Source organism: Ambystoma mexicanum, chromosome 2q (genome assembly GCF_040938575.1).
Source record: "Ambystoma mexicanum isolate Mex_15411 chromosome 2q, UKY_AmexF1_1, whole genome shotgun sequence".
Classification (NCBI taxonomy): domain Eukaryota; kingdom Metazoa; phylum Chordata; class Amphibia; order Caudata; family Ambystomatidae; genus Ambystoma; species Ambystoma mexicanum.
The window spans coordinates 1,350,846,057-1,350,873,109 of record NC_090924.1 but is presented as its reverse complement, the minus strand read 5'-3'; the positions used below and the strand labels follow the sequence as shown (position 1 = coordinate 1,350,873,109).

The window sequence follows — 27,053 nt, the reverse complement described above, 5'->3', positions numbered from 1 at the left end:
TTTTGAAATCTATCCTCTTAGCCCTTTTGTTTTGAAGAAAATAGTACAATTATTAGGATTGACATACAATGCAACACTGCTTTCACATTTCACAGTTTAGTGGAGCTACTGTGGGACTTTAATTTATCGTGTTAGTGCCCGATGGATAACAGTGTGGATGAATCTTTGGGTTTTGGCAGTTGCCTTGCCATACAGTTCCCCAAACAGCTGAATATCTGCTCGTCACACAAAAGGGATGAGACCTAGGCTACATAAGATACTAGACACGCAAGAAGTACTGACTGTGAAAACATGCCATAGGGTCGGAGGCCGTTAAATAAGCAGAGGTGGGCCTGTTACTAGACACATTTTGGCTCAGTTTTTTCATCGACTATAATTTTGGAGTAGGGCGCATTCTGTCATTGACAAGTTTGCCCTACCCCTCAGCAGTGCCATGAACAGCGAGCAGTGACAGCCCTCAATTCTTTCCTCCAGGGCCCGTGCTTCAAAATTCAAGTTCTCATGGATGCGACACGGGATGTTGCAAACAAGGAATGTATGTTCATTGTGAGTGAAGGTTACCAGCTTAGAATTTTTGCTTGGGAGCTGGGGAGGCCCACGTGTCGCACACACAGTATAAGGTTCTATTATTTTTTACCTTGAGAGACAGGGACCATTCCGAAAGGGATTGAATTGAAGGAGGGGTGCAATAACGTAAGATATGATGAGGTTGTCCATTCCGAAACTGGACCTAGTTACATGCAAGTTCAGTTTATGAAAAATCGTTGACACAAACGGAGTGTGGATTACTGTCTGCTTTACGCCAAGAGAATGGAAATACCGAATATAATGTAAATTTCTCTTTAGACGATTTTATACCAGAACTAGTCCAAATACGAATAGCTGACCGTTATTGCTGGGTTACATTGTAATGGTTCGTTCCGTGTGGCATATTGCAATGAAGTGCTAGTACAACCTTTGTGTGCTGGTCTTTCAACCGGGCACATCGGCAGTCCAGCATCGACACGCATGTAGACCACCGCTTGTTTCCCCCTGGTTCAACGCTAATAAATCATTACATTGTGTGTGCACCTCGAATTATTAACTCAGTTTACGCATTACGTTTAGAGCTGAACAAACTCCATTGCACTATCCTCGGAAGTAAATAGCGATGTACTTTGATATTACACATAGTATTCTCTCGGTTCACATTGTGTCACCTCTGCGCTAATAAATAAAATGATTAATTGTAATAAAGATCGGCTACTGAGACACATTTCTATTTTTATGTTTTGCAAACATGTACATCATGCCATTCTGCGATTGTCCTCTATTCCAGACCCTAACCGATGGATTCTTCAACCACCAGCTGCAGCTACATGTCATTCACTGGATTTATTTGACTGTTTTTTGGGACAATCGGCAAGGGCCAATATGCCCTAACGCTGTACCAGCGATTAGGAGCAACATGACCTTTACGGTGGTCTAGTGCCAAGTTGATGCACCAGCCTTGCAATTCACTGTGCGACCAAAGTGCTTAATTTATCCAAAACGAACACCCTGTGTACCAAAAAGGAACAGCGCGTGACTCACGATAAACATTTGCGGATCGAGAGCAAAGAAAAAAAGTTCTGTTTTGATTGACTATGTCAGAAGCTGAATGTTCTCGAAACATTTAATGTGAAATAAATGTACTTTACCAATTGTACAGTCTTGCTGTTTCCTTTTAAAGTAGTTTCATATTCCGAATTGTGATGCGCTGTGTTGTGGGACCATGTGTGTTTTCCGGGTTCTGCGTAGGTGACAACTCGGCGCGCTTGGCTACGCTGCCCAGTAACATCACGGAGAGAGGCAGAGAATATCAATGATTTGGTGAGGTCAGGCTCGGGGGCGGGGGATATGATTTAGTGCCGCAAAGGCAAGCCACCTAGGGCGATGCAGCAAGTGATAAGATTATCACAAGATGGCCACGCCCTGCTGCCTGATTGCGCTTGTGTTCAAGAGACGAAAACTTGGGTAAGGTGCATAGGAAATGTTTGTAAAATTGGTCGACTTATGGTTAAATACACATGGCCGAACCATAGGGACAATAATATTTCTGACCGCACCATTCCTTTAACCTCAACATTTTCTGATCCATCCGCTGCAGCAGAGATGTCTTTTCGTACATTAGTTGGCAAAACTAAGACATTACACAGACATTTGAAAACCTAAGCAAATTATGGGTTCATGATCTATGTGTGTATGTCACTATACTACTCTGTGACTGCTCTCAGGTGGGTTAGAGTCCCACAGTTTGGCCGGTTACTAGAAGATCAACAGGCCTTTTGCTGCTGCACTGCTGCTGCACTGCTGCAAAGGTCTCCTTTCATCGACACTGCATAGCCCCTAAGAGGAGCTCAATTCCATATGCTACAAACCTAGCACTGAGATCCATTTTGGGTTACTAAGTTTATGGAAACAAAAAAAGCTTTCAAATTTTAACACCAGTAAGGTGGTGTATGTGATTGTCCTTGTAGAAAAACTGTATATTGGTACGAATAGGACAAAGGCCAAAATCACTGAACATCAGGGGTGTATCAAGAACAACCCATCAGCACCCTTGATGGACTATTTCACTGAGAAAGGACACAGACTGCATTTACATGGTCGGTTCTAATAACCATGAGCGGAGGACGAGAGATCTAAACAAAGCTACTACGGTTAGAACAAAGCCTCCTCTTTAAAACACAATCCCACATAGAGGGTCTGAATAAGGACAATGTGGACATAAAAGACTTGTGTCACCCCTACTTTATCACTGAATTGGGATGTAATTATTACCTTGTGTATCTCTAAGCATGTTCATATTTGTGGCAGTGTATTTATATATTGGGTATTTCTCTGATTTGTTTGGGGATAATTCAATGCATTATTTGTCTAATGTGGCTTCATGTGTTATTCAGTTACTGGACAGGCACACACAATTCTGAAATAGAGGCTTTGCATGGTGCATCCAATATGGTGGCTAAATTGCTACACCACTATCTCCACAGTTCAGTGCCCCATCCACGCGCTCCCTTTCACTTAGCATTTACAAACTGCGGCATTAACGAAGAAGGGTGGCCTCATACCGCTCTTATGCATTACATACCAGCTTCTTCATGTGCTCGACAGAAATTTGGGCCGGAAGGATAGCTCAGGGGTAACACGCTTGTCTTGGAAGCAAGAATATGCAGATTAACACAGGGGCGATCACCGGGTCCGCGCTTAGAAACCTCTGGGTATTAAGCGCATTATAAATAACCAATTATAATTTCTGTATTTTCATTTGGGCACCGCTAACTTTCTACCAAAATTCAGTTGTGTATTTTTGTTATAGGCGTTAATACAACCAATACGGCGGCTCAGTCTCTACATCAATATCTTTACGGACTACTGCTCGATTTCCACGGACTCTTTAAAGTAGTAACTGGAACAGCGGCACCAGAGTGCTTTGTATAATGGCAGTCTGATAGAGTTTCTAGGCGCCACACACAAGCACATCCATCTGTAAGCACCACGACAGTTCCAACCAATAAGTGAATTTCAATTTCTGTACTTCGATCATTTGTTACACGCGGACATCAACCACTTACAAGCTAAACATAGGTATTTTTTTAAATGTTTTTGTTACAGACGTTATTACAATCAACATGTAATGCACAGGTATAAATGCTCTCCCTGTGTTAGACAAGAGCCATCACATGTTTAGAGGTCAATTTCTCACATTACCAAGTTTGGTACATATTGTCTTTCTGTTTTTTCTGCTCTTATCCAGGTGGTCTGCCTACAATTTGAGGATCACATTTAATATCGCCATTTGATTTTATCTGGTAATTTCTGACTGATATACCTAAATTTTTAGGTCAGTAAGTTATGACTTTTTTTATTGAACTTGGTGCTCTCTGGCAATTAATTGATGATACTATTCTGTACAATTATTTTTCCAGGTACTGAATCATCATATGGTGCCTGGTCAGACCATCATACTATCACCTTCAAAATAAAAGCTAACCAAAGCAACAAACAGGTCATTGCTCTCGCTTTGCGTACCAGAAACAAAAGGGACATAACAAGCGATAGACTACTTCCGCTTATCCTCCCTACTCTCAAAGTTTCCCAATCATGTTCTGACCCCACTGTATTTGTTGATACCTATAAGGATACCATGCTCACAGCAATGAACTCCATTGCCCCAATCAAACTCAGGAATCCTAAACCACGTGCACATCTCAGCTCCTGGTTTACGCCATTCCTGAGAGTGCTACGAAAAGAAAAAATCTTCCAAGCCAAAACAGATATCTACTACAAGCAGATCACACAAGCAGACTCTAATACTAAAGAACTGTTCAAGATCTTGAAAGAACTTGAATCCCCCGCAAACTCCCATGACTCCGGCACTAAAGACAGCACATGGTGCTCGAACATACAAAAAGCTCTTCAGTATAACATTGCCACCCTCCAATCCAAAATCAAAGCTAAACAAAACTGCCTGCAGCTAGACCAGCAACTGATCCGCCCCACCAGAGTAAACACCCGGGCCACTCTCAACCATAAACCATTCACCTTCTCTCTACTTACCATCACCAAAGTTGAAAACATCAATAAGCTCAAACCATCTAATTGTCAAGGTGATACTTGTCCTGCCCCTATTATTAAGGAGGCTTCACATGATCTAGCCCCATTCATCACCGCCTTTATAAATTCATCCTTCAAAACAGGCATAGTCAAGAATAATCTGAAGGACGCCTGGGTCAACCCCCTTTTTAAAAAAACCTACTCTTGCTCTGAGTATACCGACTAACTGCAGGCCCATCACCAAGGTCCCTTTCATGCTTAAAATATTAGACAGAGCTTCCTGGTCCCTTTCATGCTTAAACTTATTAGACCGAGCTTCCTATCTGCAGATCCAGGATTACCTAGAAGTCAACAAAATCCTTGGCCTGGTTTCCAGCCGAGGCATGGCACTGAAACCGCCCTCATCGACCTGTCATGATTCCTGCCCCTCATGTCCCCAGCCCTCCAAGATATCAGGCTGCAGCCAGGCCACGATCACCTACATGGCCCTCAAGAGCCTCTCCATCCCTCCAAAGACCCACTTGGAGACAGACTTGGCGCTTGTGGCACCAGACTCACTCACTCCCATAGGATAACATTGGGGATTGGACTTGTAGTGCATTGAAGGGGACAAGATGGATGCCCCCACATATTTCGGTTCCCAGAACTGCATGTGCAGTCTAGTCTTTTGGGTGTGGTTCAGCCCAGACACACCTGGGACACCCAGAGACTAAGCCACGCCCAGGCTGAGAAACATGCTTTGTGTTTTCTGCACCTGCAGCGGGACACTCACCGTGTTTGGATCGGTCTCCAGTAGGCCTGCATCTTTCTTCTGCGCTCAGCTCCTGCAAGAACAAGAACACTGTTAGGAACAGCCTTACCTTGCAGCGCTTCTGCCCATCATTCATCACGTCTTCTGTTCTACGGGCATCTTCGGCGGTGTCATTCCCATCCCGGCACGCCGCTTCCTAAGGAAAAGGGAAAAGAACAGAAAAAAGGCATTAATAAGCATTCAGAAAATCTTCGCTTAATTTTAAAGACTGTACAAGCTTCAAACACTTACCTGAATCCCAGCCGCTCTGGGGGAACTCTGTCTCCGGAACTTCTCATCCATCTGCAAGAGGGAAAAGACACTCCAGGTTAGCGTGGAAACATCTAGAGGCGCCGCATACCGCGCTTACTCACCGCATTTCTTCTTCATAACCGGCATCCACGCTGAAAACGTCGCGGCACCTAAAAGACACAGGAAAAGAACTCCTTTCAATACAAATACGAAAGGGTTGCATCGCGCTCTCACTCACCTTCAGCGCTAATCATCTCAGCAGCACGTTGTCATCCCCGGATGCCGGCCATCATCTAAGGAAGGAAAGGAACGAAGTTAGAGAACTGTTCAAAAGACTCATTATACTTACCTGTCAGACTCTTGCCAGTGAAGTAACTAGCCAGCAACGAGCATGCATTAATCAACGCGCCCCTGCGCTGAAAGCAGGACGGAGAGCACACTTTCCAAGAAAACAAGGTGAGCTGTGGATCAAAGGGAAGGGTTGGACCCCGGGTAAGAAGGGGTTCAAGCACACAGAGGCAATAGGGAGTTAAGCTCTACCAATCCTTTGTTGCAGGCCCAGTCTCCAGCCGAGTAGACTCCAGGGAAGTGTTCAAGGTTGTAAGAGGTCAGAACAGGCTGAGTGACGTCCCCGTGGATACCAGGTGAGTGTTACAGAACACAAAGCCTCACATCAAAATCCACCTGGGCGTCATAGAAACGTCAGAATCCGACCAGATAGCCCACATGTTGGGGCAGCTAAGTTCCGAAGTACATGCAGCCAGGCAGGAGACCAACACTCTGAGGAGAGAGAGGATAGTAGCCAAAGAACGCACTGATGATTTAAGCCGGCAACTTCTCCAGTCACAAGCAGGGCATGCACCATTGCCGGGAAGCGTGCCCTCGATGTCAGCACCATCAGGCAATCCCATTCAGATAACCCTTCCTGGGGCAGTTCCCTTGGCCCCGCCTAAACGATTTATGGGGGATCCCAAGAGGTTTGCAACGTTCATGAACCAGTGCCGCCTGCACTTCCTTTGTATACCAGGGGCATTTCCAAATGACCAATCACGGGTGTGCTATCCTACCTGAGTGGTAGCGCCACTGACTGGTCTGTACCCTTTGTGGCACAAGACGATCCTTTGCTGCATGACTTCAGGGGCTTTCAGTAGGAGATGGAAAAGCTGTTCGCCCGTCGTACTCATGGGCAGGCATTAGACAACAAACTTCTGTCCCTATGCCAAGGGAATCAAGACCTATTAACATACATAGCCACGTTCAATAGACTCCTAGTTGAAGCAGAATGGCCAGTCGATAAGAGAACCACGTTATTTCATTGGGGGTTGTGGGAGGAGCTCAAGGATGTTCTCGCATAAGTAGTGAACCCCCCCCGAAAGACTGCTCAGAATTCATTGACCTTGTTGTTCAACTGAATCATAGGTTGAATGAACCGAAGAGCAGATCGAACCAGACCAGACCCTCGCCCTATGTATGTGCGTTCAAAGGACAATATTGCCCGCACAACGGAAGGTTCAGGAGAACCAATGCAAATCGGGGGGGGTCAGATCCCCCTTGACTAAAGTGGAAAGGGTCAAAAGGAGACAGCAGCAGTTATGTCTGTACTGTGGAAGTTGAGGTCATTTCCTTAAAGAGTAACCTGTGAAGCCACCGAGGAGGACAGTAGGGGCCACGGACAAGGAAGATAAAGGAATCGGAAAACTTCCCAGCCCGGCAAGTGTAGCAGTCCACTTGTCGAGCGAAGAAAGTGAACTACAGACCTCCCATTTTGCACTATCTGTGGTCTTGATCAATCAACAACAACCATCTCGGATGCACGCAGTAAGAGCGTACATTGACAGTGGAGCCGTTGGGAATTACATCGACGAGGATCTTTCAGCAAAGATGGGGCTTCCGTTACGCCCTAAATCAAGTACCGACACTGTTACCACTGTCGACGGCACGGAAATAGCTTTTGGTCCAGTATCCCAATGCACTGCAGCTTTAACCCTTCTGTGCCAGGACGGACACCAAGAATCTATCGTTTTCAACCTCATTAAGGCACCACAGTTTCGGTTGATTTTGGGAATGCCATGGTTGGTAGCTCACAATCCTCGAATGGATTGGCGAGCAAAAGAATTGGCCTTTCCCGAGACTTGCGCACACACGTTATCGCCAAGAGAAACAACCAATAGACACCAGAACATCCACGCTTGCGACTGTGGCAAACGGCGCCCTATCAAGTGAATACCAGGACTTTCAAGATGTCTTTCAGAAAGAACAGGCTAATACCCTGCCACCGCATAGACCATACGATTGCCAAATCGACCTGATACCCGGCGCACAAATCCCTTGTGGGCGAATTTACGCACTCACGGAACCAGAAAACCAGCACCTGAAGGCCTATCTTGACCAATACCTGGCCAACGGGTTCATCCGTCCCTCAAAGTCTCCAGCAGCCAGTCCTCTATTCTTCGTACCGAAAAAGGAGGGGGACTTGAGAACGTGCATCGACTAACGCGCACTGAACCAGATTACCGTAAAAAAACACTACCCCCTGCCACTGATCCCTGAATGGCTTGATCAAGTGAAAGATGCCCAAATCTACACAAAACTAGACCTGAGGGGGCATATCACCTTGTTCGCGTAAAACAGGGGGACGAATGGAAACCGCTTTTTGCACCAAATATGGCTTGTACGAATATCAAGTAATGCCATTTGGCCTTTGCAACGCGCGTGCAGCATTTCAATACTTCATGAACGATGTCCTACGGGAATTGATTGATGTCTGTGCTATAGTGTACATCAACGATATTCTAGTATATTCTGCATCAAAGCAGGACCACGTTAAACACGTCCGATCCGTATTGGAGAAACTCCATCAACACCAGCTCTACGCCAAGCTCGAAAAGTGCTCATTCCACGTCTCTGAGGTGGAATTCCTGGGCTTTATTCTCAGCCTGAATAGAATCCGAATGGATGTACACAAGGTAGATGCTATCCTAAACTAGCCATCCCCAAATTCATTCAAGGGGGTTCAAAGTATGCTGGGTTTTGCAAACTTCTACTGCCGGTTCAACCCAGGATTTTCGCAAATCGTGCATCCCATCACGTCATTGCTAAGGACAAGAAACAAAAAGTTCCAGTGGACAACAGAAGCCGAAGAAGCTTTCCAGGAACTCAAAGCAAGATTCACATCTGCCCCAATCTTACGCCACCCTTGCCCTGATCTCCCATATCTGGTGGAAACGGACGCCTCAAGCATGGCTATGGGAGCCGTCCTCTCACAAAAGAACCCCGAAACGGGCCAGTTCCACCCTGTTGCCTTCTGGTCACGTAAATTCACACCCCCTGAAATCAATTACGCTATCATAGACAAAGAACTCCTGGCCATTAAGTCAGCCTTTAAGGCATGGCGGCACTACCTCTTGGGCGCCAGACACACAATCACCGTAATAACTGACCACCAGAACCATCAGTACCTAAAAACGGCAAAGGCCCAATCCTCACGACAACTACGTTGGGCTCTTTTTTTGCTGAATATGACTACGTGATTACATTTTGACCAGGGGTGAAAAACGGGAAGGCCGATAACCTTGCTCTTCCACCCCCATACGGGAAAGGGCATCAGACCCCTGACCCAATTGCAATCATCCCGAGTGACAAGCTCCTAGGAATCACAGCAACCATAACTCAGAAAGAATTACATGAAGAAATCCAAAACCTGATGAGTCCGGAGCAATTACAAGCATAGAGTGCATAAGGAGAACATTCTATAATAAAAGATCGATTCCTGAAGTAGGGCAACTGTTTATTCTTAACAAACCAAGAACTACGAGAACAAGTCATGTCTGGTTATCATGATTCCTTCATCGAGTGCCAACCCGGAATCGCTAAAACCCTAGCCAAGGTAAAATGAAATTATTGGTGGCCAACGTGGCGTAAAGACATTATCCAATTCATCCTATCTTGTGGAGTGTGTGCTCAAAACAAGTCATCCAAGCAGAAACCGGCTGGGCTATTACAACCATTGGAAATCCCACCAGCACCCTGGCAAACGTTGTCCCTCGATTTTATTACTGACTTACCACCGAGTCAAGGGTTTAACACTATTCTTGTGGTCGTGGACATATTTTCAAAAATGGCACATTTCATTCCTCTTAAGGGGCTCCCAAATGCTTCCACACTGGCAAAGGTAATTCTTGAAGGCATCGTACAGCTCCATGGGTTTCCTTCAGTTTTAGTCTCAGACCGAGGTACACAATTCGTATCTAACTTCTGGAGAAAATGCTGCTCTATGGCCCAGATTGACATCCGGCTATCCACCAGTCACCATCCCCAAACGGATGGTCAAACAGATGACAAATCAGACGCTCGAGCAGTATCTGTGTTGCATGTTCCACCAAGCTGAAGGAAGCTGGTTTGACCTATTATGGATAGCTGAATATGCTTATAATAATTCCATATACACCAGCACTGGGCAGACACCCTTTTATACCATGTATGGCAGGCAACCACGTACTTCTGGGTTGGACGTTCCTACAACCCTGGAAATGCCAGCAGTCAAAAACTTGCACACAACCATTTCTCAAACCTTTAAAAGGGCAGCTGAACACCTACTTCAAGCTAAGAATCGCCAAAAGAAGTTTGCTGATCAACACCCAGCAAAGACCCCCAACTACCAAGTGGGAGACAAAGTCTGGCTGGCGTCTAAACACGTGTCCATTAAAGGAACCCGAACTTTCCGTCCAAGATACCTGGGTCCATTCACCGTCACCTCCGTGATAAATCCTGTGGCGGTCAGACTAGCTTTGCTGTCAAACATGCAGATTTATCCTGTGTTCCACGTGTCTCTCCTTAAACCTGTTCAACCTGGGACCCGGGTAGCAACGCCACCGCAGCCAGTAGTCGTCGCGGGGAGCCAGAATTCGAAGTCAAGGACATCCTGGATTCAAAGTACGTCAGATCCAAATTATACTACTTGGTAGACTGGAAGGGGTATGGTCTACAAGACAGGCCATAGGAGCCTTGTGAGTACATCCATGCACCTCGCTTGCTTAGACGATTTCATCAAAACCATCCAAACAAACCAGGACCAGACAGAAGAGCCACCTTGAGAGCTTGAGAGGGACCTTGGGGGGGAGGGGGGGGAGTTGCTGTCATGATTCCTGCCCCTCATGTCCCCAGCCCTCCAGGATGTCAGGCTGGAGCCAAGCCACGATCACCTACATGGCCCTGAAGGGCCTCTCTCTCCCTCCAAAGACCCACTTGGAGTCAGACTTGGCGCTTGTGGCACCAGACTCACTCACTCCCATAGGATAACATTGGGGATTGGACTTGTAGTGCATTGATGGGGACAAGATGGATGCCCCCACATATTTCGGTTCCCAGAACTGCATGTCCAGTCTAGTCTTTTGGGTGTGGTTCAGGCCAGAGACACCTGGGATACCCAGAGACTATTTAAGCCACGCCCAGGCTGAGAAACATGCTTTGTGTTTTTTGCACCTGCAGCGGGACACTCACTGTGTTTGGATCGGTCTCCAGTAGGCCTGCATCTTTCTTCTGCGCTCAGCTCCTGCAAGAGCAAGAATACTGTTAGGAACAGCCTTACCTTGCAGCGCTTCTGCCCATCATTCATCGCTTCTTCTGTTCTGCGGGCATCTTCGGCGGTGTCATTCCCATCCCGGCACGCCGCTTCCTAAGGAAAAGGGAAAAGAACAGAAAAAAGGCATTAGTAAGCATTCAGCAAATCTTCGCTTAATTTTAAAGATTGTACGAGCTTGAAACGCTTACCTGAATCCCAGCCGCTCTGGGGGAACTCTGTCTCCGGAACTTCATACATCTGCAAGAGAGAAAGGACACTCCAGGTTAGCGTGGGAACATCTAGAGGCGCCGCCTACCGCGCTTACTCACCGCATTTCTTCTTCATAACCGGCATCCACGCTGAAAACGTCACGGCACCTAAAAGACACAGGAAAAGAACTCAGTTCAATACAAATACAAAAGGGTTGCATCGCGCTCTCACTCACCTTCAGCGCTACTCCTCTCAGCAGCAGGTCGCTATCCCGGGATGCCGGCCATCAGCTAAGGAAGGAAAGGAACGAAGTTAGAGAACTGTTCAAAAGACTCATACTTACCTGTCGGACAGTGAAGTAACTAGGCAGCAACGAGCCTGCCTCAACGTGCCCCTGCGCTGAAAGCAGGACGGAGAGCACACTTTCCAAGAAAACAAGGTGAGCTGTGGATCAACAGGAAGGGTTGGACCCCGGGGAAGAAGGGGTTCAAGCACAGAGACAATAGGGAGTTAAACTCTACCAATCCTGTGTTTCAGGCCCAGTCGAGTAGACACCAGGGAAGGGTTCGAGGTCGTAAGAGGTCAGAACAGGCTGAGTAACGTCCCTGTGGATACCAGATGAGCTTTACACAACCTAAAAACTCAGATTGAGGGGTTGAAAGACAATGAGAAACTAGCCTTGCTACTCCTACTTGATCTCTCAGCAGCCTTTGATTTGGTCAACCACCAAATTCTTTGCCAACACCTTAAATCAGCAGCCCACTTTTCCGACAATGCTACCTCATGGATTAGATCCTTCATAGATAACAGATCTATGCGGGTATTTCTCCCCATCAGCATCGGCCGAGCCCTCTCCCATTCACTGTCGTGCCCTCAAAGGATCATGCGTGTCACTGACACTTTATAACATGTTCACCAAACAACTCTTTGATATCCTTGACCATCTGGGTGTCAGCTACACCAATTACGCCGATTACACCCAGATACTGATCCCTATCACTGGTGAGTATGCAGTGGACACTAAATCCCTGAACAATGTTTATGTGGTCATCCAGGCATGGATGGCTCAACACGAACTTTGCCTCAATGATGATAAAACGGAACTCCTTATTTTGGGATCCCACCAACGTCTTAACAAACTTGACGCTTCCTTCAAGTCGTTCACCATTGACGACAGCGTTATCAAGGTTTCCAAGGACACTAAAGCTTAGGAATCTACCTTAACTCTACACTATCACTGTTGAGACAAACCAATGCTGTTAGCTCTGCATCTGCCTATACATGCAAGCTCATCACAGCTTGCAGACCCTTCTTGACTACCGCCAACTGCACCACCCTGGCTAGAACACTTATTATGTCCTAGATTGACTATTGTAGCTAGGGACTAGCCAACACAATCTAAAACTGCAAGTCACACAGAATAATGCTATTAGGGCAGCTCTTAACATTCCCAAAAATCAGCATACATCTGACCATAGACGCAATCTACACTGGCTCCCAGTAGCGCAAAGAATCACCTTGAAAACTCTTGCCCTCACACAGAAGTGCTTGGCCAACCAGGCCCCTACCTATCTGGTCAACCGTCTTACACCTCTTCCTCCACCCGACCCTCGAGAGAAGTCCAAGTCCACAGCGCCTCTCTCCCCATAGTTAAGCTTCAGAAAGCTGGTGGGTTGAGCTTCCCTGTCCTAGCCACCAAATTGTGGAATACCCTGCCCAACTCTCTTGGAGCAGAGCCCTCCTTTCAATCCTTCAAGAGTAAAACCAAACACTGGCTTTCTGCTCAAGACATCTGAGATACTGTGTCTCTGCTTCTGTCGCTGCCCTTGCTCTGCATGTACTGCGATTGCATTATTGTATTTTACCTGTATGTTATTCTATATCCCCGACTGTATTTAATCCATTCACTCCTTTACTGTACCTCTGCGTATATACCATACCTGTACATACCACAGTGTATTTTCCCTTGTTTCTATCTCTAAATTATCTGTCTGTAACCTAAGATATGCGCTCAGATGCCTCCGGGCCAGGCGCGCGATACAAATAAAATACAAATGGTACACCACACATTTCGTGTTGCCCCCCAGGAAGAGCCCCATAATAACTGTGTAGGGACTGAAACATGTCAGGCTGTGTTGGGTCTGAAAATGTGCACATTGCCAGAGACATTGTTGTGGTCTCTTCTTTGACCCTGTGTCTTTTTGTCACAGTAACACAAAAACAGTTTTTACAACCATATTTGGTTTGTGGTGTTGTATAATATACACTTGGCAATCCAGAAAAGCCTCATTCAACATAACGGGTTTAAGAATTTGTAGGTTTTTCCTTTGTGCATCATTTTTTATAAATAAACATTAAATACAAAAAAGGTAGAAGGCACCCCCCTCTCTAGAAAGAACATGGCGTGATAACCTGTTCTGTGCTTTTTTCCCCTACTTTGAGAGTCAGCAGCCATCGCTTTTTGTTCACTGTACTTTTCACAAAGGAGAAATATCTATTTGCATATCAGTCTTTGTCCCGCCCACAAGGGCAGTCCAGCACCGAAATGCCAGGCAAACCTCCTTTGAACAAGAGTACCAACAGCAACCCCAAACACGTGTTTCAGCCTTGTTTGCCTCATCAGTGAGATGGAGCTGTGTCTCTCTGAGCACAGTAAGCATGGAGTCCACGTCTGGGTTGACCAACCCCAAATTCGTTGCAAAAATACAAAAAAGATAGCAGGCGCTTTGAGGTTTTCTCCCACTTTGAGAGTCTGCAGCCATTGCTTTTTGCTCACTGTACTTTTCACAAAGGAGGATTCCTTACCCTATAATCCATTTTAGAAGGTCCTACATGTGGTTTAAATTCAATCTATATCACACTTGTGAAAGGACCAAATATTGGAACAAAGCAAACGATGTTAAAATCAACGAGAAATTTTGTTTTCCCACATGTATACAATCGACTGAGACGTTGAAACATCAGATTTTATATTGTCCTCATTTTAAAACCAAGAGAACTAACATGTTGATGAAATTTGTAAATATAGAGTATGAAGATTGTCATGATTCACTTTGGGCAAGAATTATGCAAGGGAATCATAGGCCATTGATATATGCCCTAGTTTATTTCTGTAAACGCATAGAAAAAGAGCTAGCACTTCATGATCTCTATTGAATTCATGCTTGTGACATTTGGTTTCAATGTTTTATGAATATTTTTTTATGAATATTTGTTTTCCTTCAAGAATGATGAGGCTTAAACCATTATGAGGATAATATTCAACTGTGTTTTATATGTTGTAAACATATTTTGTAAAGGTTCTACTTTTGTTTTGAACCATGGACAAATAGAAAAAACAATAAATGCCATGTTCTTTCTAGAGAGGGCCGCCTGCTACCTTTTATGTACATGTATATTAGTTATGAATATAACTTCAATTCATGGTAATGCTTTGTAGTTAAGAGAAGTATTCTTTGTTCTAATACAATACCATAAGAAACTGTATTGAATTGTTTTTCCTGTTTCTTTTCCAAAGGTTTTCTTTTTCACTAAATGGAGTTTGTTCAGTATATTATGTTGTGCCCTACACAGTAATAATTGGAGGTTCTCTCTCTTGGTTAGAAATGAACGCAATTCCATGCCTTTGCTAGACAGTGCAGTCTTAATTATGATTCAAGAGTATACACTAAACGAGGCTTAGCTTTCTTATGAAATTCATTTTATGATATTACCAGGCATCTCTATACTTTACCTTTTCTCCCCAAGTTCTGCTGGGTATGACCTTGCATTACGCTCTGGTGTTTTAGAAATACTTATCCAAATGAAGCTACTTGTCAGTATTACTTTTACATAATGGTTATATTCATTACACTTCTAAACAACCCACACTCCTCCCAGTTAGACCAGGAGAAAAAGAATATAGCATGAAGAGGTTTACTCAGTGAGCCTTCGTAATGCAAGGTGGACCCAGAGGCCACTTCTGGAGCTGTTTCTTGCATCATAAACAAAAGCAAAACTTCAATCTAGTGTTTCATTAAGACAATGCCTTGTGGAAGAGCTATTTCTCCAGTTAAAAAAGTGTTACAATCCTGCACATATGCAAAGCTATTCTAATGTTTACGAATTTCTACCTCAGTATTCCCATGTTGGTTTCTACCAATTGTCCGACTCTCCCTACCCCAAGCCCCCCCCCCCAAAGTGTCCTTCCATCTGTTACAGTTGCACATTTTTGCTCCAGGGTTCAGATTATGTATAAATGGACATTATTTGCCCTGCATTTCTGTCCACGATCACAGCCCCACTTGCTCGCTGAGTGTTCAGGCTCTCTTCTACTACAAGTTTAGCAGGTGGCTAGGCTCTGTCATGTTTAGTCAGATCCAAAAGGTCTTACTCTTTACACATTAAGTAAATGCACCTTTCTACTTTTACATTTTGTCTGTTAAGGTTTTCCATAATCTGAATTATCTTGCAAAAGAGACATAAATTCAACGGTCACTTTGTTTTTACCTTCTGTGAAATCTCCTTGCGTGCACAGATAAAACCATAATTAGCTGGACTCAGGCCCACATGTATTTTAAAACTACATTAAATCCGAAACGTACAGTAAACGCCCAATATTCAATAATCATATGTCTCCGTATACTGAGGGCAGAACCCCATTAAGGTGGGATTTGAAACCTCACACATGATAAACGGGCCCCATTCTCGTCAGTAAGGACACATCAAGAGTTGTTGGGATTCTGGCTCCGTGTGTAGCAGCTACCATTTTCCCTTTTTAGTTAACAAAGGAAGGCAACACATTATTTACCCATTGCCATAGATTGCACTTTTGATTAGTTTTAGGTTCACATATTGTGCGTCCATCTAGTGTTATTGTCTGGATATTTCACTTTTGTCTTCTCAAAATGTAAAAATTCTTCATTTGTAGAACTCCTTTTGATGTCAACCGGTCTCCCAGAGTCCCCCTTTGAGAACAAGCCATTGTTTGTTTTCTTCTGATGCAAGAAACCCATATTTTATCCCCGCACATGGAGAACTTTGCGAAGAAAGGTTAATGAACAATGGAAAGATCCCATGAGAAATGAAAGAAGGACCCAGTGGTAGTTCTGCAATCTTATATCCTTATTTCTTTTTATACATACATATCTTGAAAATGAATTTGATATTTTTCTTTTATCAATACAACATTTACAAACAAAGATGATTAAAAACCATTATATTTATTTGAGGAGTAAAATTTGCCTAAAAAAATAAACTTCCCACACGCCAAGGGGAATCCAGGATGACATTTATTGATGCAGCGGCTGGGATCCCCAAACTCCCAAAAGTCCAGAATATAACCCAACTATGGGTTATCAGTGGTGGTTCTCCATGTCAGACAGGTGACAGATCACTTCCTCTGCACTGTGGTAAAAGCTGGCATCTGGATTGGCTGCATTGGCGGATGAATGGGCTGAAAGACTGGCTTCTTTCGCACATCTGAAAGAGTCTTTACAGAGGGAAGGAGCTGGTTTCGTTTGATGATCTGTAAGGCCAGTTGAGTGTTGCCTAAAAGATAAAGATTGGAAAGCAATTACCAGTTCAGCCCAAAGATAAACTATCGGAAAAGCATGAGGGATACAAAACGTTGTCACATTTTCAGACTAAACATACTAAAATATTTTCATAAACTGCTTGTACCTACCTGTGAAATGTCTAGATATTATGATGGGACGGAAAAGGAAGTGTCAAGGTGTTGCTGCAAGAAAGGTTAGTATTCCTTACCCCACACTGGTTAAGCAGAAGAATCTTAGACTGCTGAGAGTAGATGGGGTCGAGGGATGAGTAAAGATGCGCTTTCCACTAGTAAGGATCAGGTGACCAAAGATCTGCAGATAATTCAAAGGGGTAGTGTGCACTAAATGCAGTGATCAGTATCCGCCTAGATCTTTCTAGTCTAGGTATAGATAATGAAACCTATGTAAATAAAGTTAAATATAAATTAATTCAGAACCTTGCAAGTGAACACATGCCCAACGGACTATTCCTCCACCTGCCATGACACCTCACAGATTCCTTGTATGCCACCAGAATGCCTTGACTCTTCCATTTGACATTTCATTGATACCCGATACCTTCATGTTGTTCTAATGTACATCGTGTAACTAGTGCCCAGTTGCCTGCGGGCTCGCGAGCGCTTTAGAAAATAAAATAAAAAATACCTTTTTTTGAAGTGCTAAAACCTCTGTTTGGATTCAAAACACAGATGCTTGTGTAGACCTACGAGGATGCAATCAAACTTTCATGAGCCATGCAGCCGTTTAATGTGTCTTCAGAAAAACTCCCAGCAATTGGCATCTTCCCCCAAGGGTCAGAACTAGTACATAGGTCTTGCATGGGGCAAAAGAACAAACTATTTTGTCTCGGAAGCAACCACTCTTCAAAGGAGGACATGGTGATTTCAGAGCACAATTTTACAAAGCTATACGTTTCTTAGGTAATTCTAAAGGAGCACTCGTAAAATAATCAACATTTCTGGGTTGCCACACTCCCAATGTATCCGACTCCTACGTACAATGCAGACAGTAGTAGCAACAGGGCAAGCATCCCACTAACAACCAAATCATTGTGGTAAGGGCAGAATGGATTTATAAAGAGCATTTAACTCTGGCAGACCAGCACCTGCACATCTCCTTGCCAAGCCCCCTTGCACTGCCATACATTATGACACACATTTCCAGCAGAATCTCCACTCAGCGAAATGCAAATGCTTCTTTCAACAAGAAGCTCTTCTCAATTAGGTGAAACCAACCTTGCCCTGCTGTACGTTAAGGGGTCAAATGCACAACAACCAGCTAGCGATGTCTGATCTGCTGAGTGACAATCTCATTTAGGTGTCCAATGATTATGTAAATCAAGATCATGAATCTAGGACCCGGGAATACCAAAACTTAAAGCACCTTCGCACACATTGCACACTGGATGAGAAGAGTGCATACAGCAAGAAAGCTTTTCAGGGAATTCCATTTATGAATGACAGCTAGAGTCTTGCAACAGGAAGAGGATGAAAGAAAAAGAAAGATATTTACCAATACAATAGTTCTCAAGTACCAGTACATTCTAATGTGTTGAATATCTTTTTCAGTTAAAGATTGTTGCTGCACTTCTTCCAAAAATAAAGTTTCTGATTAACATTCAAGGACCAGAGGCAGGGGAGAGTAGAACGCTCAGATTGGCAACCTTGAGCGAGATTGGGGGGAAAAGGAGAAATTATTCACCGTAATCATAATGTTCTTTCTATGGATTCTTCTCCTGCAGATTGCCCATCTTGATAGATATCCATCATCCAGCTCTGCTGCTCGGAAACATTTCGCCATGTGGCGTAGTGAACCTTGACTCAGCCGTCGATCCGTCTTGCCTGCTTCTCAATCGTCGGCTCTGGAAGTGACGTCAGGCGTCGTATATATAGCACGTCTCTATGCCCCATGCTTCAGTTCCTCCCTTTTTCCCACAGGCATGAACGATGCAGAAGGAAAAACCACAGGGGAAGGCTTATTAGCTAGTAAAAAACTTAAGGACACATTCCAACAGGTTGACCCCAAACTTCCATCAAGGCAGAACCGGTGACTGCAGGCCCCCAGCTCCAGCTTCAGGTATCTGAGCCCTCCGTGGGCCGTTTGCGTTTTCTGCCCATTTCTGAGCTGCCACCATTGTTTTTTCCCCTCCTGTGTTCTCCCCAGCCCCCTCTCTCCGCTTCTGTGTTTCTCCTGGTTCCCCTCCCTCCCGCCTCCCAGCTTCCCCCTGATTGTCCGTAGCCCGGGTCTCCTCCTAGCTAGGATGCCTGCAGTCCACCGCGCTCGCCACTTCCATCAAGGCAGAGCCGGTGACTGCAGGCCCCCAGCTTCAGGTATCTGAGCCCTCTGTGGGCCGTGTGGGTTTTCTGCCCATTTTTGAGCTGCCACCATTGTTTTTTTTTCCCCCTCGTGTGTTCTCCCCAGCCCTCTCTCTCCCCTTCCATGTTTCTCCTGGTTCCCCTCCCTCACTCCAAGCCTCCCAGCTCCCCCCTGATTGGCTGTAGCCCGCGTCTCCTCCTAGCTAGGCTGCCTGCGGTCCACCACGCTCGCCACTTCCATCAAGGCAGAGCCGGTGACTGCAGGCTCCCAGCTTTAGGTATCTGAGCCCTCCGTGGGCCGTTTGCGTTTTCTGCCCATTTTTGGGCAGACACCATTGTTTTTTCCCCCCTCGTGTGCTCTCCCCAGCCCCCTCTCTCCCCTTCCGTGTTTCTCCTGGTTCCCCTCCCTCCCTCCTGCCTCCAAGCCTCCCAGCTCCCCCCTGATTGGCTGTAGCCCATGTCTCCTCCTAGCTAGGCTGCCTACGGTCCACCACGGTCGCCACTTCCATCAAGGCAGAGCCGGTGACTGCAGGCTCCCAGCTTTAGGTATCTGAGCCCTCCGTGGGCCGTTTGCGTTTTCTGCCCATTTTTGGGCAGACACCATTGTTTTTCCCCCCCCCCCCCCCGTGTGCTCTCCCCAGCCCCCTCTCTACCTTCCCGCGTTTCTCCTGGTTCCCCTCCCTCTCTCCCTCCCTCCCTCCCGCCTCCAAGCCTCCCAGCTCCCCCCTGATTGGCTGTAGCCCCGTGTCTGCAGGTGTCTGCAAAGGACGCCAGGCGCCATTCCACCGCTCCATCTTGTGAGCTCCACCTGCTCTCCCAGCCCACCCCACCCCTACCCGTTCACTTCCTTGCAGTGTAGCTACACTTCCTTGTGTTCTGAAATTGTGGTAAACTAGGGTTTTTTCTCCCCCCGCAGGATTTACAAACTTAGGTGGCCTCCCCACTGCGTACCCGATACGCTTTACTGTGTTCACTGTGTTCTGATTTTTGTGGTAAACTAGGGCCTGTCCGCTTGTCCTGTCTTCCCGCCTGCCCCCCTCTCCCTCCTATTCTATGGTGCTCTCTATCTTACCGATCTTTTCTAACTGCTTTTCCATTGACTATCCTGCTCTTCTCACTAAATCTGGTAGGAAAAAGTTTTAAAAAAGGACATCCTGGTCTCCAACCAAGGCCTCCCTATCGCTGACACCTACACTAGTGCCTCCTCCAAGGAAACTCACTGACATCCTCTTTTTCATGCCTTTTTCATGCCTTCACCTGACCTTTGGACCCTTCATATGGTCTCTGTGCTCTCTCCCTTCTCCTCTTCTCCCATTAATGGTGGCACCCGTTGGGATGTCCTCTTGGCCTCCTTCCACTCTTCTAAGGCCATCATTAATGTCTACGCTAATGGGACCGTCTTGGTCCAAGGCCCTCAAGCCAACCTTCACCTCTTCGATAGACGCTTCCCGGGCCTCATCAACTTCCTTTCCTCTCCTGCTGTATCCCCTCTTCTGTCCTCAACTACCTTGCCTCTACCCTCCCTCCCTACCCCCTCTCGTGCTCCTTCACCTCCGCAGGGCGTACCTCTAATCCGTACCCCTCCCCGGAAGTCCTTCAAAGATGGCAACCTTCTCCACATTGCCACTCTTAACTCTCGCTCTGCCGTCAAACATTCCTCTGATATCTGCCGCCTTCTTGAGGAACTTGACCTTGAAGTACTCGGTCTCACTGAGACATGGTTCACGGCCAGCTCTGTCACCAGCTTTGACACACTCCTACCAGACGGCTACAAGATCCTCTCCGTGCCCAGGCCCAAATGTGCTGGGGAGGGGTGGTGTGGCCCTCATCTTCCCTGAGTGGATTCCTGCCACTGTTACTCCCACGCAGACCTACTCCTCTTTTTAATGTCTTGTCTGCCGACTCTCTCTCTCTCTCCTAGACATTCCCTTACCGTGGCTACTATTTATCGGCCAACTGGTCAAATTTCCTCCTTCCTCTCCGAGTGGGCGGATCTCTCCTCCTCACTCCTGTCCTCAACCACTCAACTACTCTTTCTTGGAGACTTCAATATCCACCTGGATGCCTCCTGTCCCCCCTCTGGACTCTTTCGCGACCTCTGCGACTCGCTCTCACTCTCTATTCTCCCGTCTGGGCTGACTGATTCTGCAGGGCACACTCTTGATGCCCTGATCTCCTCTGACCTTCCCCTCTCTATCACTCTCTCCACTCCTCTCTCCTGGAGATATCACTTTCTCCTCTCCTCCCACCTCACCCTCCCTACCCCACCCCACAGGCAAAGCCACCCCCCATCACTGCCTCCTTCCTTCTCGGTAATCTGACCCATGAAGCGCGTGCCAGTTGAGGCTTTTGCTGCCACCTTCTCACCCCCTACTCCCCCTTCGGCTGAATCCCACCCTGACACAGCCCTCTCCACTCTGCTATATCTGATACTCTTGATATCCTTGCCCCTGTCATGAGAATCCGCCTGAAGCCCAAAGCCAAATGTAACTCCTGGTATGACTCGGATCTCGTCACAAAGCTCGTCACTGAAGCCAATGCCAAATGTAACGCCTGGTATGACTCGGATCTCGTCACCCTTAAATGCAAGTGCAGGGTGGCAGAGAGGAAATGGCATGCTTCATGTTCATTCTCACCAAGAAGAGAGCCCTTATCCAAGCCCGCATCTCTGCGGCATCTAACAATTCGGCCGAACTCTTTAAAATCTGCAAGGAGCTGGCCAACCCTGCTGCAGTCTACCTCTCCTGTCCCTTCCCAGGCCCTCTGCACGGCACTGGCCTCTCACTTCATTTAAAAAACTCAGGACATCCTGTCCTCACTCTCCTCCTATCACACCCCCCCCCTCTATTCCCTGCCCTTCCTCTGGCCCTTCTGCAGCCACCCCACCTCTCTCCTTCTCTGCCTTTCCTCTTTTTTCTACTGACAAGGTTTCAAAACGAGTCCGATCTATGAAAGTCTCGTCAAAACAGATCCACCCATGTTCCTCCAAAACTATCAAGGACCACATCGACTCCTTGGCTCCTGCCCTTGCTGACTTCTGCAATCACTCCTTCGCCTCTCAAGCCTTCCCATCGCCTCTCAAGCCTTCCCATCCCCTCTCAAGCACTCCCTTGTGCAACCCCTTATTAAGAAACCCTCTTCCGACCCTTCCTGCCCAGCTATCACCCAATCTCTATCACTCCCTTCCTGGGCAAGCTCCTGGAGAAACTGGCCATCTCCCAGCTTAATCTCCATGCTGAATCTATTGGTAGTCTTCATGACCATCAGTCTGGCTTCAGAGCTGCCAGAAGCACGGAAACTGCTCTCCTGAACATCCGTGAGGACCTGCTCTTGAACCCTGACTCTAACATTCCATGTGTCCTCATTTTGCTTGATCTCTCTTCTGCCTTTCATACGGTCAACCATACCATCCTGCTCAACCGTCTCCGTGATAACCTGGGAATCACTGGTCAGGCTCTGGAGTGGCTGACCTCTTTCCTCTCTAATCGACCCTCCCAGGTCCAACTGGGGTCTTTCCTCTCTGACATCTTTTTCTCTACCTGTGGTGTACCCCAGGGATCCAACCTCTCTCCGTGGCTGTTCAATCAGTATCTGGCACTTCTCGCCCACTGCATCGCTGCTCTCTGCCCCAACTTTCAGTGCTATGCGGACGATACCCAGCTCATTTTCAGACTACCCTCGGCCTCCTCTTCTCCTTCCCTCATCTCTGACTGTCTTTCTGCTATCCAGGAATGGTGTGCCGCCAACGACCTCTGCCTTAATGCCAGTAAGACTGAGATTCTACTCATGGGCACTCCCACTCCCTCCTTCCCTGCAGCTCTCTGGCCGGCCTCTCTGAGCCCTCTTCCTGCAAGGCAAAAAACCTCAGGGTCATCTTCGACTCCACACACTCCTTCTCTCCCCACATATCCGACGTCTCTAAGAAGCCACACTACCAGCTACACCACCTCAGAGGTATCCTTTTCCTCTCCTTCCCCCAGAAGCTCACTGTCTTTAGAGCCCTAGTTCTCTCGAAGCTGGACTACTGTAACAGCCTCTATCTAAATCTGCCCACCTCTACTCTCTGCCCTTTGCAACTCATCTAGAACAGGACTGCAAGACTTGTCCTTGGCCTCAAGCCCAGGGACCGAATCTCTCCAGGACTGAAATCACTACACTGGCTCCCAGTGACTGCGAGGATCAAGTTCAAAACCCTCTGTATTGTCCACAAGGCCGTCTGGGGCCTTGGGCCAAAATACCTTCAACTCTCTCTTCCTAAATATCTTCCTTCTCGAGCTCCTCGCTCATCCGCCTCCAACTCCCTCAGGGTCAGCCGCTTCTCCAAACAACGAGTTGGGGGCAGATCTCTCTCCACTGCAGGGGCCTCCCTCTGGAACAGCCTTCCTGCCTCCCTGAAACTTGAGGAGAACCATCTCCGGTTCCGGAAGCACCTCAAAACCTTCCTCTTTGCCTCCACTTTCTATCCCCTGCTAATACTACTGAAACTGCACTGAATATGCAACTGGGCCACTCACCGTTCTCGGTCCTTGGCCCAGCCACACTCCCCTGCACTGCCTCCCCGGCAACCCCTGCACTGCGGGACTGTCTGTATCCCTACAGCCCCCCTTCCCAGCACTTGTCTGCACTTACCTCGCACTTGCCACCAGCTGGCCCTTGTTATGTATGTTGTATGCTGTATGCTGTATGCTAATAACCCTGTACTGCACTTTCCCCTCTCCCTTTCCCCCATGCACTTTTCCCTTCCCCTCTACCCTTGCACTTGCGCAATCTAAATGACACCTGGCCTAGTAGGATCGTTGTCTGTCTCCCCTTGTTCCCCCCCCTGCCTCGTCGCGCCTTGAAACACTTGTGTATAGGTGCGTTACAAATGCCATATCATAAACAATGATTGACATTGCTTCTCATTCAATAACAAAAAAATAAACAGTCATCTAAGAGCCATTACCAGATAGCGACAAGCCACAGAACATTGAGCGGGGATGGCTGATGAGGAATCTGTGGGAGAAGAATCATTACGGGGAGTAATTTCTCCTTCAATGGATTGCCATTCTCCCACAGATTCCCCATCTGGATAGACTTCCCCAAGCAGTTTGCATGACATAGGAGGGCAGAAAGATTCAAACCAGTAGATTCTTTAGAACCGCCCTACCAAACCATGAATCAGCTCCCCATTCAACATCCAAGGCATAGTGCTTGGTGAATGTATGCAAGGAGGACCAAATGGCTGCCTGACATATGTCCCTAACAGAACCCCTCTTTGGAGGGCTGTGGAGGCCAAAACCCCTCTGGTTGAGTGAGCCCTGATGCCAGCTGGAAGCCCCCTGCCTGCTGATCGGTAACATTCGGATATGCACAAAACAATCCAAGGTGACAGGGTTTGTTTGGTTATGGCAAGACCTTTGAGACAAGAATGGGCCGCGAACAACTGGTATGACCTCCGAAACTCGGAGGTGAGAGAAACCTAGAAGCAGAATGTTTTTTTCGGGTCAAGGCGGTGGAACCGCTCTTCCTTTTTTGAGGGATGTAGAGGAGGGTAAAAAAAAGACAGGCACATCGATGGACTGGGTTAGATGCAACTCTGAAACCCCCTTAGGAAGGAACCCGGGCCTGACTGAGAATTTCTCACGAAAGAACCTTGGAAAAGGAGGTTTGCAGCACAAAGCTTGCAGCTCACTAACCCCTCCAGGCAGCGGTGATTGCAACCAATAAGGCTGTTTTAAGGGGTAACAGCCGTAAAGAACATGAGTGCATAGGCTCAAATGGAGCAGCCATCAAATAGGTCAAAATCAGATCAGTATCCCACGCTGGTACAAAAGGGGTTGGCAGAAACCTATTGAGAAGGCCCTCCAGGAATTGGGCCATGATCTGAATAGAAGAAGGATCCTTGGTCTGGGGACCTCTTGAACACAGGCAGGGCCACCAAATACCCTTTGACTGTGTTAACCTGAATGCCTGACGAGGACAGGGACAGAAGGAACTCCATCTCTGTGGTGGTGGGGCAAGAGATGGGAACTTGTTTTCCGTGCACCCCGCCTCAAAACATCTCCACCTGTACACATACAGAGATCTTGTAGAAGGTCTGTGTGCAGCCAGCAACACCTCAAGTAGCTCCTCTGAGAGGTCCCAGTTATCATACCTCCTCCTCCCAAGAGCCACGCATGTAGGTTGAGGGAACCCGGGGTCGGGTGGAGCACTCGACACTATATCAGGATATCCAGACGCCGAGGCAATCGATGAGGCAGACAGATGGTCAGATCTAAGAGATCGGAGTACCACGTCCTCCTTGCCCAATCCGGGGCAATCAAGATCATGGTCGCTCGACATCTCTTCAACTTCCTGAGAACCCATGGAATGATGGGAATCAGGGGTTGGGGAGGGCAGAAGGGGGGAAGGCATAGTGGAGAGGGAAGGTTCAATCCACCAGAAACTCGTCCCCCAGTGCGCCGTTCACTGGAATTCCCTCAAGCCAAACTGTTTGCACTTCCCATTGGACTCTGTGGTGAACAGACCCACTGCTGGGGTACCCGAGAGTATGAGACCTCCTCTAGGACTTTCCTGACACACTTCCCACTCGTGTGAGACCATGCTCTGCCAAGGTGTTCTCCGTCCCCGCCAGATGAACTGTTGAGACTGAGATTTGGTTCTCACATAACGAGCACCACAGTTGTATTTCCTCTGTGCACAGGGGGCAGGCGTGAACACCACCCTGCTTGTTGAGGTGGTGCATGGCCACTGTGTTGTCTGTCAGGACGAGGACATGCTTCCCTCTGAGAGACGGGGGGGAAAAGGCCATCAGGGCTATCCTGAAGCCCTGCAACTCCAGCCTGCTAATGTGCCGCCTGGCTTCTGTTGGAGACCAGATGTCGCTCATCAAACTCCTCGCAGTGGGCGCCCCAACCCTTCAGCGACTCTTCCGTGACGACTCAGCCCTCAGGCCAAGGAGGCAAGAAGGGTTTCCCCACCATGAGATTGCTGTGCGTGTTCCACCAGCCAAGTTTGTGGACTACCGGGCTGGACACAGAGTTGATCTGCGAGTGCACTCAGATACTGAGACCACTGGTCCGTCAGTAGCCACTAAAAAGATCTCATGCGCAGCCTGGCCTCTGTCACTAGAAAAATACAGGAGGCCATGAGACCGAAAAGGCGGAAGAAGGAAGCCTCTGATAGGTTGGCGTGGTTCTGTAACAAATGCACCATCTGGGCCCTGTTGTCAACTCTCTCTTCGGGAGGAAAAGCCTTCCCTACCAGAGTGTCTAGGACTGCTCTGATGAACTGGAGCTGCTAAACTGGTGTCAAACGAGACTTCGTAAGTTTGAGGGAGAAGCCCAGTCTGTGCAGTAGTAGACCGGTGTTCTCTAGATGGGACAAAACCTTTCCTGCTGACTTCCCCCGGATCAGCCAGTCGTCCAAATACGGGAATACATGGACCCTGGGGATCTCCTAAGGTGAGCCGCGACTACTGGACTCTTTCTATCCCTCTCACCACTCCTCTGTCCTGGAGTGATCACTTTCTCCTTTCCTCCCATCTCACCCTCTCTACCCCTCAGGCCAAGCCAAATCCAGTACTGCCACCTACCTTCTGGGTTATCCGACCTATGAAGCGTGTGTCAGTTGAGGCTTTCGCCAATTCCTCACCCCCGCAACCCTCTTTGGCTGACCCACACCCTGACAGTCCTTTCCATGCTCCACTCTGTTATATCGGATACTATTGATGTTCTTGCCCCTATCACAAGGATCTGCATGAGGCCCAAAGCCAAGTGCAAATCCTGGTACGACTCAGACCTCGTCACCCTTAAACGCAAGTGCAGGGT

The 27,053-nt window shown here is 47.2% G+C and overlaps 1 protein-coding gene across 6 annotated transcripts in view; it reads right to left on the bottom strand.

Annotated features, from left to right (window-relative positions):
* Nucleotides 1-16,570: 16,570 nt before the first annotated feature.
* The window catches only part of CNOT10 (CCR4-NOT transcription complex subunit 10), a 1,248,840-nt gene continuing 1,238,357 nt past the window's right edge, over nucleotides 16,571-27,053 (bottom strand). For 5 of the 6 annotated variants that reach the window (XM_069648815.1, XM_069648816.1, XM_069648817.1 and 2 more), the window contains one exon: nucleotides 16,571-16,919. In XM_069648815.1, the coding sequence (XP_069504916.1) occupies nucleotides 16,762-16,919 (158 nt within the window). In that variant the 3' untranslated portion in view covers nucleotides 16,571-16,761. The remainder of the gene's footprint in view (nucleotides 16,920-27,053) is intronic. The other variant, XM_069648818.1, reaches the window with a different exon arrangement.